We start from the raw sequence: 17,388 nt of genomic DNA on the forward strand, positions 1-17,388 counted from the left end.
AGTAGCCACCACTTGCGCTATGTTTGGCGCTGCTGCTGGCGAGCTGCATGAAGTAATATGGTGTGCGGATATGTTACTTCCGTCAAGCCTCAGACAATTCCTCGTCGCCCATCTTCGGACATGTTTTGCGTGAATAAAAGAGCATTTATTGAACACAAACATGTGTGCGGTTAATACTGGCCTTCGATTGGTTTGTGGGCCATCGATGTGGTCTTTCACACTGCTAGGAATTGTGGCCCAAAGTCGACTTAATGCTAATTGTTGCAGATTGGAGACATGGCGATTTGAGCTGCACTAACAAGTTTTTTTTTTTTGTAGGTTTTTGAATGCGGACACAATGCCTGGCATAAATAAATTCATTTAAGTTTATTGATACTATAAAATGGACATAGGCTCAGGCCTAAAGCGAACTTGGTGATGCAATGATTTTTCTTTTATTTCTTGATAAATTAATCATTTGTAATGTTGGCCAATGCGACTAGCTAACGCCAGCTGCTAATTACATACTGTTGTTGCTTTTTCGATGAGGCAGGCAAGTTTGTTTTCCAAAAAAAAATACACATTTAAAGAAGCAGCTGCATGGGTATTCCTCAGTGGCTGCGATAAGTTCAAGAGAGCAGTCTCTCACAGTCAATCGCAGTGTACTTTTTGACACGACACTTATCCTAACCCTACGAAATTCGTCAAAACAGCCTCGAAGCAGCAGCAAATAAGAGGTGCGAATGTCCAGTTGGCTGACATCGCTAACGCCCTTTAAAGCTATGGTCGTTCTTTTCGACTAAAAAAAAAAATCATTTTTTCTTCTTAAATGTTATATTGAGGACCGAACAAAGCGATTTGTTTATTTTCACAGAACAAAAAAAATCAAGAAATTTTTTCGGACGCGTCAAATTTTCGCGCAAACTTGCGAATAAAAATTGTTACATTGCAAAGCTAGGATTTTTACCTAAACATGCAGATAAGTCGTAAAATTATTTATTTTTTTAAATGCACAGTACACAAGACATTCTTGGGGAAAATATAGTACTGATGGCAACATTTACCTACATCAAAATACCCTACCACTTCAGCACAAACCAAAGTGACTTCAGCGAAGGTTACGCAGACTGAAGAAGTAGAGTCGTGTTTTCACGTGTACGGAGGGCAAAAGCGCCGCACAAAAGACCAACAAAACGTGTTCTTCCCATCCAATCTTGTCACAAATGCGAGGCACTACAGACCTTTTAGCGCTTTTACATTCCGTTTTTAATTCCTAATAAAGGCTGTCATGTGCCCCATATGTGTTTCATCCTGAATTTCCTGAATTTCCATTACAAGAGACAAACAAGAGCAAATCACAACAAACTGCTCAGAAGAGAGAGTGATGTAGTACTTCGCTCCGCATGTTCAGGAACCGCAGAATGCTTCGCAAGCCAGCCGCATTAATCAATTTCCTAGGTGAATGTTTTTGTGAAAGGGAGAAGCGCAGTTGATACGATGACAACCTGATGTTATCACGTTTTCTGCAAGTTCACTTCAGAATCACTTTTATTGCGAAAGCAATACTACGATAGCCAAATCGAGACCTCGAGTGGCCGCAGCTACGCCGTGAAGAGGTGTAGCTATGGTCTCCTTATAAAAAAAAAAAAAAAAAAGAAAAAAAAATCAGCCTGCCATGAAATTTGAATTCACCTTACCTCTATGTCACGGGCAAGAGCTGCCAACTCGGCTCGCTCCTTTCACATGGGAGTGTGATATCAGAATCAGCCTGCCAGACCCTTTTGCATTCTCGTTACCCCTACGACACGCCGGCACGTCCATACGGCTTGGTTGAAGCGTGACTTTAAATGTGCGCTGGTAGCGCTCTCGCGTCATACTCTTAAAGGATGAGCTTCAGTGTCCCCAATAATGTAGCACCTTACACTGATAGGTCATGATAAGGGAATGATGTAGCAGGCAAAAGAAGCTTCCGCCGTTGCTTTCGCAATTCAACTAGGGTTAACCAGAGTTAAACCACAACTAATTTTGTTTGTAATCATGAAGGCGAAGTGCCCCGGCTATCTATTTCTGTAAGACCTGAAGTATATAAAGCATATTGCCTTGCTTCAGTTCCAAGACAAGCACAAATAAAGAATAACGACTGGCTCTATAAAAGGGAGCAACGGACTCGGCCTTGCGAGTTGCATCACACAGAGACCTGTTTCGAAAACCGGCAACCTTGCGGCCGCAAGCAGTGGAATGTGTTTGTGTGACCTTAGCAATGGGCGTGTTTGCACTGGGATGCCGGAAAGGGCCGGGGCGGTAACGTGACTTTGATTGCGATCTCTAGGTTAAGCTAGACGCCACTACACTCGAAATTTTTTTGCTGGTTTCATTTTTATTCTTGCTTCAAAATTCCAAACGAATATCGCACACACTCCAGGCTCTAAGCTGCACTTTCGGTGCACAAATCCCAAAGCAATTTTCTTCTTAGAGAACTTAAACTTGCACTAGGTGTCACCAGATAAATGGAACCAAGATTTTGAGGAAGGCGGACTGTTTCAATGAAACCTACAGAGCCGTTTAGATTCCCGTGGCCTCATCTGCTGCATCATTTGAGTTCTGTAACATTTTCTTTAATATTGCTTTCTAATACAGTGTGTAAATGCAAAATTAGATCGTCTTGAAAAACAGCCCCATTAACTGTTTTCTCCAAACTACCGTTTATGTAAAGCAGATTGTTTTTTTCACTGAGTCTAATTACTAACGGAGGAAGATTGCATGTTGCTATATACTTGGACGACTCAAAACGAATCTAGCAGATCAAAATCCGCTTTTGGTCGGGGCACCCTCAGAAGAGGGCTTTGCGCGAACAGTGGGAGAGGGGGAAGCGCCAGCACGTGGTCACGTGATAGGTCCGTTAAGGCCAGTAAATAAAGACGCGTAAGTGGTGCCTTGGCTCAAACACAGCAGCCACCTTGGCTCAAACACAGCAGTCAGTGACCATTAAATTTTCAATCATGATTCCTGACCAGACGGTATGCCGTCAAACCATCGACTACAGCAGCCACCTGTTTCTTAAGATGATCTAAAACTTCTGAATTCCCACTTCGTTGTTAAAACAAATAATTCAAAATTTGACTAATTTGCATTTGGTAATAAATTTCTAGTGAAAACAAAAGGGCTGCAGCCTAAGCCAGATCACTCTTAACACTAAAGCTGTTCCACTCAGCTGGAGAGTCCGTTCGTTCGTTGCGTGTAGTTGGATGATCTGGTATATAGATAACACGAACACGTTTACCTAATGTTTGGCCTATATTTAGAACAATGGGCGAAATTTTGAAATTGGTCAATACAAACGCTAAGATGCGTCTACGGGTACCAAACACATGCAGAGACAATTTAATTTGAGAAAATATTTGCCCAAAGTGACGCCTGGAGTTCATGCGCTAGTTTTCGAAATCGAAAGTTGTTTGCGAAGTACATAGCACGTATAGATAGTACATGCCGCAGTAGTTTTACTTTTTGGCATCTGCACTAGAATACTAACCAACTAACCCGTTTTCAGCCTCTAGCGATAGCTCTAACCAGCCCAGAACGGCTGCAGTGATGCAGTGTGCAATATGTTATGGCAGCAGCCACAGACAGCTTAAAGATTATAGCGTGGCACATAAGAACATGAAGACGGAACTGCACTTCTTGCATGGTCTCGTCTCCACATCCGTTCTAGCGACACGCGCGCGCGCAAAAGGCAACCCGCATTGCACGTTCCGGATATATCGCGGATATCGGCTTGCCAAGACCCTCCTCTCCCACGCAGCAATCCAGCGGTAACAAACCCGCAGTTTCTCACATCACTGCGTTATCCATCTGCTTACGTTTTGAAAAACAAGCGGTTTTGCCGCGTCTGCGCAGGCGGATCCAGAAACACTGACCGCCAGGCTGTGCCGCCATTACCACACAGACGCACGCGCACTGATGGGCTTTCCGCGTTGCCAAAAGTAGATTCGGGCGGTCTTGACGACAGTGCAGAGCTCTCTTCCTGTTTCCTGCTGGCGCTCTAGCTTTGCCACTCTGACTACAAAAAGTAAATATTCGAAAAGGTCACCAAACTGGGCAATGCGCTGTTTTAGATTGGCGCAGGCTCACAGCTGAGCCTGTGATCAGCCCCCCCTTTCGCAGTAGATAAGGTTGTTAACAGACGCAGGTTTAAAGCTGCTACCGGCAGTGTTTCAACGGTAATCTTAATAATGGAACTTATGCGGGATTAACAGTATTCGGATTTTCTGGACAAAACCTTCTGCTCTCACTCTTGGTGCCTGCAAGACGCTTGCGAGATTTGAACCCTAAAGAACATCATAGCCCAGTAAAGGCGCCCTTAGTAGTGGCGTCTCTTCCATGCTCCCTCCTACTCAGTTTTTCTTTGTTTCTGCTTGTGTTTTTTTTCTTTTCCCTCCATTCACCTATGACCTATGCACCAATATTTATGATGCCAGCCCGTTTGAAAAGCTACGACCCCGAGTATCATTATCAGGAGATCGCGTGGAGTATTTAGAATGTATAGATCAAGGCCAGTAGACTTTAGGTAAGGGGGGGGGGGGGGGGAGTTAAGAGGTGCGGCAAAGTTAGGTTACTGGTTGTCTTTACACAGCAAAGAGCGGGATGGAAGTTAGGCGCTGTACATCAGTCGTAACTTAGTTCACCGGCCTGGGTCAGGAACTTTTTTTCATAGACGCGGAGCCTCGGCTCTCGATATGTCCCTTAAAAAGTTCAAGGTTTTGAACAGCATCAGTAAAAAGCAGCAATGCCACGATGCGGAAAACAGTTGGTTGCACGCAAAAACTGCGATGAAACTGTTTTTTCATGTTTGTTTTTGCACCACGCCTTGCGTTTCTTATCTTTACGGCCTTCTAGGAAATAAGAACGACATTGGAACAAGGCACTAATTATTCGAGGCACCTAGCCAACGAATTCAACATTCCCCCCTTTTTTTTTTTCTTTATTACATTCCTGGCTGGCGGCTGGCAAGATCCTGTGGCCTCCATTTTGCTTTCAGCAAATTTCCGCGAACACGTGTAAGGCGTGTGAACTTTCGATTAAACTCCAGATTACGCGTGTTTAGATGTTTTATCGTTTATGACGACGGCACTGAGGGACAAGAAGGCGAGTTTAATGTCCGCATTTACTCGCATCACTTGCTGTATTTTTTGTTCCATAACTGGGACTGCGGTGAGAGGGCAAGAGTACGAAAAACAAGAGTGCTTCTGGAGTCGCATAAGATGCAGCAACTCTTTGCTCTACATTTACGTCGTGCGTAGGATCGCTCAAGCCACGGCATTTTAAGTACTCGCGCACGATATATCTGTTTACAGCTTATAGAGCCAGCACGCGTGCACTACGGCGCCCTATAGCTCGTCAGTGAACAACCGAAGCGTGGCCCTCCTAACTCCTGCCGCAGTCGAAGCAGCCCGTGCGCCACGCGCGTATATGCATGAGTCTGCGTTAAATGAGCCGCAAAAGCGACACCCGAAACTCTAGCACAAAAATGAAAAAAATATTACCAATTGAAAACTGAACAGAGGCGGGCACAAAGATTCGAAAATGGTTTGGTTTGGTTTGTTTTATGGAGCTTAACGTCCCAAAGCTACCCAGCCTATGAGAGACGCCGTAGTGAAGGACTCCGGAAATTTCGACCACCTGGGGTTCTTTACCGTGCACTGACATCGCACAACACACGGACGCCTTGCTTTTCGCCTCCATCGAAAAGCGGCTGCCGTGGCCGGGATTCGATTTCGCATCCTCAGGCAAAGCAGTCTAGTGCCTTAGTTGGGCAAAAATGCAAATATATCAAGTTGTGAAAACTGAACAGAGGCCGGATCCGTTCACATTCCCAAATGGCAGCCCTATCGAGTCCCCAGAGAGGAAATCAACCAGAGCAGCATTGGGTGTCCCTTATCTAACATTCGGTTTATCTGTTCGTGATTTTGTTGTGTTGTTTGAACTTCTTTTGAGGCTGCTAGTACATGCCACATAAAAGATAAGAAGAGTACTACCAATTAATTGGCTGCTGCGGCTGTATAGATGCAAGATTTTACTTATCCGATCCATGAAAAGTTGTCCCAAACATTAATTAGTGCCCACTGTCTTCTACAAGTGGGGGACGCGTGTTTATTTTTGACGACTTTCCCTCAATGTTTACATCAAAATCGGGCCACTGTGATACCACAGGCAAACGGTGGCTGATGTAGTGCAATTATGGTTCATGGTGATGCAATCCCTCTGCTGTAAAATTTTAAGAACTTGAATTCGAATAAATATGACTGACAGCGTAAGGCATGCATATTTTATTTATTATTATTAAATATGAACAATTACACAATTCAGGGATGGCGAACCCAGTTACATTGCTTCTCTATGCGTACTCTTTGTACAGGAGAGCAGCAAAAACTGCAGTGCAGTTAAGTTATATTAAGTCTTATGGCGCACAAGCCGCTATGGATATCATGCGCTAAGCACAAGGGTAAACTATGTGTTGTGCTGGGTATAATATTTTGATACCTACAGATGGATTAAAACTGACTTTTTTCACACACACACACAAAAAAAAAGCATATGAATAATCAACAAGAGCTGGTTCGTCTAAAAGCACCACTGAATGAAATAGGATGTGTTCAGTGTAAAATACAGTAAATTTTTTTGTAAGTTCCTCGAGTTTTGCGTATGCACGTGATTAGAATGTGATACTATACTGTTAGCTCATCACCACAGATTTCGAAAACGGGTTTGGCTTTTTTTTTTTTCGTGAATAAGAAACAATGTGTGATGTGTCCTACCAACCAACGCTGCACTTATGGTGGCGCAAGCCACTCCGTCGATTCCTATAGTTAGCCCCCGCCGGGGTGGCGCAGTGGTTACGGCGCTCAACTACTGTTCCCAAGCATGCGGGATCGAATTCCGGCCTCGGCGGCCGCTTTTCGATGGCGGCGAAAAGCAAGGCGCCCGTGTGCTGTGCGATGTCAGTGTACGTTAAAGACCCCAGGTAGTCGAAATTTCCGGAGTCCTCCACTATGGCGTCTCTCATAGCCTGAGTCGCTTTGAGACGTTAAACCCCACAAACCAAACCATCCTATAGTTAGCGAACCTAAAACCACAAGGCCTTCGTTTGTCGCTCGTGACGCGAGCCTTTATCGACGCTATCCGCAGCTTCTGGACCGTCGGCAACGTGAAGCTTTGTATTCTTATCTGAATCAGTTGATTGAAGCATGACGAAGCTTTGTCGACAGTTTTCCGAATGTGCTTCGATACGTTTTACCATTTGCACAAAGTGGTTCCAGTGCAACATTGCGGACTCTACAGTGCAATGAGGCGCGCTTTTTTCTTTTTTTTTTTTTTTCAAAAGGATGTTAAGAAAGTTATCTCTTCCGTCTGCGGTTTCCGGCCCGTCAGACCTCTGGAGTAATCAATAATGTGTGATTCAGTGCCATATCGTGCGTCTTCTGGGAAGTAGTAAGCATGGTAACAGTGCAACTGCCTCAGGGTTGAATCAATAGCCTCCAGATCTTGCAGAGCAGGGCAGACCCTAGCTCAGCAAAACCGAACAAAGGAACACGATCATTTCATCGAAGTTGCATCCTATAATACTCGCTCTCGACTGAATGAGTTCAAACAGCATGCGCTCACATATATGCTGCCGCTTCCTATAGTTTTGAATTCACTCCGTAAATAAATGCGAAAACTAAGTACAAGAGGTCATGAACGTTAACATGCACCTAGGAGGCAAAGACCAACCGCATTTTAATTCGACGTCATGGTAGCCTAAACCTGACCTTTACTACAGGGTCGTCCCCTTCTATTTCTACATATTTTTTTTTTCTTTATAGTCCACATAAATTGTGTTTTCGTGAGCACTTCCCGAATTTATCGCTATTGAAGATACCTCTAAAAGTTTTGCAATATCAAAAGCTTAGTGTAGTAGCAGGAGTATAAATGCGCCGGAACCATGCTTCGTGCCAGTCACCACTCCAAGTTTATGAGTGCCAGTACCCAGTATTGGAGACTGCGTTAATATATTTCGTCTCTTGCGACTGAAAACACTTTGCGCGATCTACTTTTCACACGTAATCAGGTCACACAGGGTTGCGGATAGAAGCCTCTACCCGTAAATGCTGTGCTAAATCTGTTTCTAAATTGCGTTCATACATGTACCAGCAAAAACCTAACAGTCCTTCCGCGCCGTCTGGTTGAACCTTTGTTCTGTCACATTCGACGCTGATCCAGCGAAGCCGCCCATGTGTATCTATAACAGACGACAACGTTTCGACAAAAACTCGTCTCGTCTGCTCAAGGCTATGCGCACCCGCCCCATGCGTCTGCATGTATATGGCATACGGAAGTGTGAACACGCCCGGCACGAACAATGCGGACGCGTTGGCTCGCGACACACACGCGAGACAAGGGGCGGCTCGTACAAACGCACGCTCGGAAAAGCTCGACCACAGGTATCGTCAGGACACACGAGGTACGTGACTCCTGACAGGGCCTCATTATCTACTCCGCGAGAAACAAGAACTCCCTGTTAGGCGACCATTATACTCCGAGCCGTCAGTCGCTCCTGTTCTATACATGGTTCGTTGGCTATCGCGGAACTCTACGACCGTGTCTGCAGACACTGACCAGTGACAAGTTAGCACTCAGGCCTAACCTAACTTTCAGACGGGACTGGATGAAAGGTGGTGAGAGATTCTGCTCGGCGAGCCTCGATAATGACAGCGCACAAATTATTTTTGCTGGTCTCAGCAAGTGTTTTGTTCTCTGAGCCCTGCTATTTGATGTTTCAGGTCGAGCTGCTCCATTTCTTCTGCCAATATTAGGGTTAGAATTGCAACACTTATTTTTCTTTCTATGCCAGCTGTAAAAAGGAAAGGGCGTTATCGCCTTCGCTCTCAGTCGAACAAATACTGGACTGAATAACAAAGGAAATACCTAGGTGGTTTTGCTTCATGCTTCACAATTTTCCCCACCATTTTACCTTTCCAGCTCACCCTCTTGTCTTTAATGGGGTCATGCGCGAAAAATATATTAAAAAAAAAAAGTGTCGTTGCGTTTTTTTTTTTCTTTTTATGAACAGATGACAACTGAACGTTACTCTCTGACGCTTTCACAGTGGCGCGATTCAGTAGTTTTTTTCTCCTCAGCGTTTTCCCGTCAGTCGTGGCCGACTGCGCATAAAACAGTTAATGCGTCTCTAATGTAGTCCCAAGCACGTCATAAACACAAAGGCTTGAGCAACAGTCGAGGGGTTTTAGTCGTGTACAGCTACTTCACTAATGCTGAAGCTGAATGGTAGGCACAAATGAAGGGGTCCCGCTTATCCTCTCACTTTCTGCATCTATCCTCTGAATAGCACTTGATTGAAATGCTTACGCAATACCTCTGGGGCTAAGCGTTTATTCTCTTCAAGCAAGAGCTCGCTGATTTCACTACGGGCCGTGGCAGCTGCTTGTCATAAAGGGGAAAAACACAAAAAACCTTGCACCTGCAGACTGATATTACGCTCAACATGAAATAACTTCACATGGCTGAAGGTGACCAGAGTACTCCCGTGCGGATAGCCTCGAAGTCAAGCAGAAATTTATGCTGTAAAAATCTAATTCCTAAAGTAAAAAACAAAACAAAAAAGCAATGCTTCTTGCTAAACGATAAAAAAAAATATATGTCATACCAGTTGCGGCAAAGAGCACAGTAAGTGAAAAATATGACGAAACGAAATCAATTTCAAGTCATAAGGGGGACGACAAGCAGAGAAGCATAGTAACTGAAGCGAGTTAATGATTAAGCCGAGCTTGCTTTCACTGCGACAGCCACACCAACACTTGCGATGGTTAATTGGCTGTCCGCACATCTCACTTTGAAATTTCAATACAACAACTTTAGCGTCATGTCCCCACAGGCCTTCCCTGGCACTGATACGAAACACTCCCTTTTTCTGCCTCGTTGCTCCTCAGTGGCTCCTTTTTCTTCACCCCTTGCCGTTACTCCCGCCGTGCCTAGCATGGCATTGGCCCAATGGCAGCTAGGCCTTGTTCGACGTTACACAAACAAGCTTAGCGGATAAGATTGCACTGCTATAAAGTAATCTTTATCTCTCTTGAACACTCTAGGTGCTAAGTTTACTTCGTAATAAGCAGCCACGAACAATTCCGAACGTCGCACCGCTAAAGAGCACACTTAAACAAGTATGGAACATTGGGCGGAAACCAAATCCGGAGGCTGTAAGCAAAGATGTAGCGACTGAGGCTTTGAGGGACGCCGTAATGGAGGGTTCTGGATCATTTCAACCGCCCGAGTTTCTTTAACCTGCACTGGCATTGCACAATACAATGCTACCTTGCTTTTCGCCTTCATCGAAAAGCGGCCGCTGGAGCCAGGAACGAACTGTGCGCTACGTTTTCCTAAAATGCGAATGCACCAACTCGCCCAATTTAGCATTCTTGTGCAGGAACGAACCCGTGTCCTTGAGGTCAGCATTTAAAGCGCTTTAACTACTGAACCCTCTCGATTGTAATGGAAGAGGAGGTGTAGTAAAAATATAAATATAAGAAGCTCAACATGGTTGTGACAACTTCACAGTCTGTGGCGAATTCATATTAGAATAACGCTTCCCAGATTGGAACAGAAACGTTGTTCCAGTTCTGAGAAGCTGGCCGGGTCCACATTCTTGTTCACAGCCCCCTATTCTCGGGCACGATCCTCGAATCTCATATTCGCATCAAGAATTTGGACTGCTTCACGGTTCGGTCACATCACATCACGATGCCATTACACAAACGTTTTGAGGAAAAAATTCTCAGTGTAGATACTTGCTACTTATGGAGTCACTGACGTACAGTGTAGCCCAGTTATTACACGGGTCGAGAACAACAATCCTTTCCAAAGGATGGTTGGTACACTAAATGCAAGCTGTTATCGACTGTGGATCGTTCACATTTGCCACAGCATATTGTTCCTTGAACGTTCTTCTGGATGCTCTGCTCTGAATGTATCTGCTTCTGGTGATAGCGTTTTTGCACAAGGTTGAAACTTTAGCCTCAGTTCTTCCAAAAAGTCAAGTCATAAAAGTTACATCTTCGTATGCACAGCCTCTAAAATTTTACAATACGCCCAAGCATATAACTGAGTTTTGCAGAATACGATGACAACTGTTGCGGTTCGCAAAAGATATTGCGCCTCGGTCTTGGTGCTTGTGGTCTTCCCTTTGTATAAACACCGCAAAACAAATTGTTAACTTGGCAATTAAACCATATGAGAACTAGAAAATGTCACCGGGGTCACAGCAGACCGTTCGCTGTTACTGTATTAGTTTTCTGCGTGTTTCCCATTACCTTCTTGTCATATTCTTGAAATATTTCTGCAATCTTCTAAAATGAAGCTTAATTTTACGTCACACACACACACACACACACACAAACACGCACACACACACACACACACACACACACACACACACACACACACACACACACACACACACACACACACGCACACAAAACACAAGTAGATAACATTTCATCCATTTATAGTGCATATTTGTTCTGGATTTGCTTGTTTACCTAGAGATTATTGAAATTATAAACAACCCGAACGTCTAAAGTATTTTGTGTTTCAGCACCTTCATGCCGATGCGCGTTATCTGGAAAGAACGCAGGAATTCTTGTCAACGTATTTTAAATGACACGAGAAAAACTGCCAGCCAGCAATGTACACGGCTGAGAACAGCGCACCAAGGCTAAAGTAGAGATATAGATTCTCGCAAGTCTCGAACTAGCTATTACATGCTAGTTAAAACGTTGAATTTCCTTGTAATGTCTTTGAATCGGGCAGTGCTGCTTACGATATCCTGGAGTGGGAAAGGGAAATATGTGTCAAAGAAGGTACAGATAAACTTACCTTTGCACGTAAGTGAGACTGGGTCGCAGGACAGTCCAAAATCCTTAGCGCACGGTTCATCGACCGAGCACACTTCGCCGGTCTGTCGGGCACACACCAGACCGCACGGTGGACACCGACTCGGAGTCTTGGCTGTCCTTCCGGCGGGACACTTGGATACGTCAGCTCCGCAGGCACAGACTAAGGGAAGACTCGTGGCACCACGGCCAGCTGTGTCGGCGTCACCATTTGCATCCAGTGAGGGAGCCGAAGAATCCAGGGTTGGCCAGGCGCTCGTCGGCGACACGACGGCCACTGACAAGACTACAAGCAACCAGAACCGCGGTCGTCCCACCACGACACTGACGAAGCCCACTGGAGACCCCATGACGATGAGGCCTAAGGGGCTGGCGCCGAAACGTCCTTATCGGCAGAAGAAAAAACGGAACACCTTAGCGTAGGGAACGAGTTCTGCTATGCGCGACCAAATACAGAAGCGCCGCAGAGGCGCGCTTGTATCACTGAGACAGAAAGAGTTCCCTGGAGATCCTTGTTCTCGCCCAGATATAGGCAACCGGAGCTAAAACACAGAGCGTAACACCGATGGCCAAACGAGGACGTAGGCCGAGAAAAATAAAATCAGAGTTGTTACACACCCACCGACGACGCCCCCACTGAACACAATAAACAGACAGCGCTTGCGCACTGAGGTGTTTCGTTGCTTCCCACTTCTGCTAGAAGACTCGATGCACAGCTTCAACTACGGAACAACGGGGCAGTACCGTTCCGGTACGATACCCTAGAGGATGAGCGCCGTCTCGCGGCTTTGAAGCAGGCAACAGCAGTGGCAGAGGCCAGCACCTCAGCTCGCACTTCACCGTCTCACTTCTTCCACGATGGTCGAAGGTAGACAGGGGCGACGGACAGGGCCAGGACTGGACGTCCGCCCGTACTTGGTAGTCCTTGCTCCTGGGACTAGTCAGTGACCACTGCACTATCAGTGACGCCTCACTTGTACCGGGTGAAGTAAAAACACTGCCGACCTCGTTGCTTACAGCTGGCTTCTTTGGAGAGATCGTCCAGAGCCGCCAGCGCTGCTTTCGGCTCTATCAACCGCTCAGACAAGGCTCGCGCGGCGGTGGCCTCTCTCGCGCGTCTCGCCCGCTAGCCGGTTCCTGACTAGTTCTCCAGAAAGATTCCTCCGGGCGCATTCGCGGCCATGCCGAAGAGGGGGAAGGAAGGGGGGCATGCAAGGGGGTGGGCGGCGGTAGCTAGGCAGGCAAAGCAGAAGCCGGCCGGCAGGCCCGGTGAGAGCTTGCGGCGAGTTGGAAGAAGAGAGGATGGTAGGAAGACCGGTTTCACCCTCGCCGCCCTTTTTTTTTCTTCTTCTTCTTCTTTTACATACCGCTGGATTTCTTTCTCGGCGTCGTGTCCTCTCCTCTTTTTTGCGCGCCGGGCACATACGTCGTCGTCCTGACTCAGTCAACCTTTTCCTTTTTCTTTTTTTTTTTACGTTCGCTCAAAAGCGCAATGCGACGCGACGCGAACTCACGGCCTCTGTAAGAAGCAGCACCAGCGCGTGTTTCTATTACGTACCTTTCTTTTGGTGTCCCGGTGCATGTGCGTGCGTGTGTTTCTGCCTTTTGTCTTTTTGCCACGCCTGCCTCCCTAGGTAATATGGATGCGAACCTCCTCTCCTACCTTCTTTTCGTCGTTCTCAGGGGTCGCTGCTCTAAATTCCTCGGACATGCATTGACGTGAAAATACCTCGCCGTCGTTCAAATTCTGAGAACGATTGTTCCTGTGGTGACTCAAAAAAAAAAAAAAAAAGCAAAAGAAAACAGCGAGGGACTAACCTGTCAAAGAGCATAAATATTTTTTTTTTTATATTATGGCATAAATAGCGCTGAAAAGAGATCAGAGGAATTTGATGCGTCAACGACTAAGGAGCCCCGTATGAAGACCGCCGCGTGTACAGAGTGTTGGGGTTTCATTCGGACTCCCTGGACTTCTTCAACATGCCCCGAAATTGTCTACACAAGCGCATTGACATTTGGCCTACACCGGAATGAGGTCGTGGCACTAAGGTTCGAACCTATGACCTTGTATTGAGTCGCAGAACGTCGTTGCCCCTGTCCCATTGCCACTGGAAATAAGGACAGCGATACGTTGGTGCGTTTCATGCATGTGTGATTGCTAAATTAAAATTGTGGAGAATGCTTAAAATGTTCAAACATCGTGTCACGTAGTCTGCATCAAGGGATGTGAGGAGAAGGTAGGTTTGTATACATGTTCGAGCGCTTAATTACACCCCCGTCCACCTCTCTGTACAAATCAAGAACCCCTGTTTGCTTTTGTAACGTCGTTAGCATGGTTTCCTGCGCTCAACAGAACCGCCTGAGAGAGAAAGGGGTGTTCAACCACCTAGCATTCCGCTTACAAGATATGGCGAAGCGTAGCATAATGGCGAACATCGTCATCATTATTTGGCCAGAAAGAAAGAAAAACGACATAAGGATATTTTTTGCGCGCTCGCAGCAACATAGGGTAATTTAACCTGCTGGTCACAGGTCAAGACTAGCGAACTTAAATAGAGAGAGAGAGAGCAGAAGCGTTTCACTGCAGTGGAATGAACCAGCAAAAAAAAAGGGGGGACACTGAAATGCGCTCTCGTGACCTGTGTAGCTTTGTACAGGTGTCAAGAACTGCAACATACAGCTCTTCAACGCCCGTCAGTTTCCAGAATGTTTTGTGACGACGCGATCACAGTACTGATGCTGTCGCGCGCGGTATGTTTGTACAAAAATTTTGTTCTTATCGTGGCTATCTGAATTTTTACTGCGAAAGATAGCGTAATAGCAGCTCTATGTGTGCGAAACGATTTGTTTCATTGTGGCATGCTCGGGTGCAGAATAGGACATGTGTTCATGGGCGCCTATAACGCCGCGAAGGAAGCCGAAGTCACACGCTGCGTCGTTAAGGACTGCGATGTTTCTTTCGCTCCTTTAACAAAGTCACGTCCATTACATTTATTTTTTTTTTTTTTTTTTTGCTGAGTTCCGTCCGTACACCACCCCGACAACCCTTTTCTAGTAAACCGAGAACCGTTTACTAAACCCGTATCTCGTAACGACACGCCTTTACAAACGGTCGACAGCATTATCTTGCACAATTGCCCAGACACCTATAGGATTTCACCTTTATGATTGGCTAATCCCTCGACGGGGCACAGCAATTTCTCATTTTCCTCGCAAATAATTCCACCAGAATTGTCAACATTAAACGATTCGCAGCATTTTCTGCTATGTGGTAAAATTTTTCTGTTGATTTTATGTTACTTTCCCTTCTCGATCTATTCTCCTAATATATTTTCTCCGAGTGATACGCCTGCTTTTAAATGTTTAAATAAAGAAATAATTGTCGCGTTCATATCATCCGGTTGAACAGGCCTAAGCGCATTTTCGACTTACTTTTATGATGAAAAGGTAATGTACGCACTCAAAAATAGTCGCCGTAAAAGAGGCTATACAACATGAAATACGCCGGGTGAAATACAGTGCATCGTGAAAGAATGCGGGGTACAAGTGACGGCAAGGCCTCTTTGGTTATCAATTTTTTTCCTATACCTGTGAAGTTAAAAAGGAAAATGTATGACTACCTAGCTTCCAGCACGCAAAGCACTGTGCCCACAAAGACCCTTTCGCTTTTGCGTACGATATTCTATGATCCCACAGTGATTGCCACAAATTGGTAAATACATTGAGAGCATTAATATTTCGCTCGCACAACATGTCTTTCTCATTTTTATAGTTTATTATTTGGTATAAACATAGACGTCCTTTAAAAGGTTGTATTTCAAAACTACCGCTTCACGTTCGGTCGATTCTCGGTGGTGGAGCGCCTACTTGGCATTCTTTCTCGCGGAGTTGTTTCTGCCGCTCAACTACAACGTCAAGCAGCAAAGCCACCCTGCCGTTTCAGCGTTTTTAACTCGTAATCACTGAACAATGAACTATTTACCTCTGCCTTCGGAAATTACTTAGAAGCCTTTTTGTTGCTTTTTCCTGCGTGTGAAAGCATGAATAAGCTTTATTTATGCTGTTAGTCATTGCCGAAATAGGTATCGACTAGTGTGGAACAACAAAGTAAAATGTAGTCAATTTGGACACCTCTACGACGTAGTATGTTGTTTTTTTCCTGACAAAGATATTTTGCCCTGAACATATATTGGCTGGAAAAATATCTCCTCTCTTGCGTACGATATTCTATAATCCCACAAAGTCACAATACCAAGCAATTGCCACAAATCGGTAAATACATTGAGAGCATTAATATTTCGCTCGCACAACATGCTTTTCTCACTTTTATGGTTTATTATTTGGTATAAACATAGCCGTCCTTTAAAGGGTTAAATTAAAGGGTTGTATTTCAAAACTACCGCTTCACGTTCGGTCGATTCTCGGTGGCGCCTACTTGGCATTCTTTCTCGCGGAGTTGTTTCTGCCGCTCAACTACAACGTCAAACAGCAAAGCCATCCTGCTGTTTCAGCGTTTTTAACTCGTAATCACTGAACAATGAACTATTTACTTCTGCCTTCGGAAATTACTTAGAAGCCTTTTTGTTGCTTTTTCCTGCGTGTGAAAGCATGAATAAGCTTTGTTTATGCTGTTAGTCATTGCCGAAATAGGTATCGACTAGTGTGGAACAACAAAGTAAAATGTAGTCAATTTGGACACCTCTACGACGTAGTATGTTGTTTTTTTCCTGACAAAGATATTTTGCCCTGAACATATATTGGCTGGAAAAATATCTCCTCTCTTGCGTATGATATTCTATAATCCCAGAAAGTCACAATACCAAGCAATTGCCACAAATCGGTAAATACATTGAGAGCATTTACCGATTTGTGGCAATTACTTGGTATTGTGACTAAATACATTGAGAGCATTTACCGGTTTGTGGCAATTGCTTGGTATTGTGACTAAATACATTGAGAGCACGGCAGATTTTCGATGGAGGCGAAAAGCAAGGCGCCCGTGTGCTGTGCGATGTCAGTGCACGTTAAGAACCCCAGGTGGTCGAAATTTCCGGAGTCCTCCACTACGGCGTCTCTCATAGCCTGAGTTGCTTTGGGACGTTAAAACCCCACAAACCAACCAACATTGAGAACATTAATATTTCGCTCGCACAACATGGGTTTCTCAATTTTATGGTTTATTATTTGGTATAAACATAGCCGTCCTTTAAAGGGTTGTATTTCAAAACTACCGCTTCGCGTTCGGTCGATTCTCGGTGGTGGCGCGCCTACTTGGCATTCTTTCTCGCGACGTTGTTTCTGTCGCCCAACTACAACGTCAAACAGCAAAACCACCCTGCCGTTTCAGCGTTTTTAACTCGTAATCACTGAGCAATGAACTATTTACTTCTGCATTCGGAAATTGCTTAGAAGCTTTTTTGTTGCTTTTTCCTGAGTGTGTAAGCATGAATGAGCTTTATTTATGCTG

At 45.1% G+C, this 17,388-nt stretch overlaps 1 protein-coding gene across 1 annotated transcript in view; it reads right to left on the reverse strand.

Moving 5' to 3' along the window:
- Positions 1–13,175, reverse strand: part of LOC146176689 (uncharacterized) — a 181,386-nt gene extending 168,211 nt beyond the window's left edge. The window contains exon 1 of the mRNA XM_084582925.1: positions 11,905–13,175. Coding sequence (XP_084439051.1) covers positions 11,905–12,271 — 367 coding nt within the window. The 5' untranslated portion in view covers positions 12,272–13,175. The remainder of the gene's footprint in view (positions 1–11,904) is intronic.
- Positions 13,176–17,388: the final 4,213 nt, after the last annotated feature.

This window comes from Amblyomma maculatum, chromosome 10 (assembly GCF_055883805.1).
Source record: "Amblyomma maculatum isolate TAMU_Amacu chromosome 10, ASM5588380v1, whole genome shotgun sequence".
NCBI lineage: Eukaryota > Metazoa > Arthropoda > Arachnida > Ixodida > Ixodidae > Amblyomma > Amblyomma maculatum.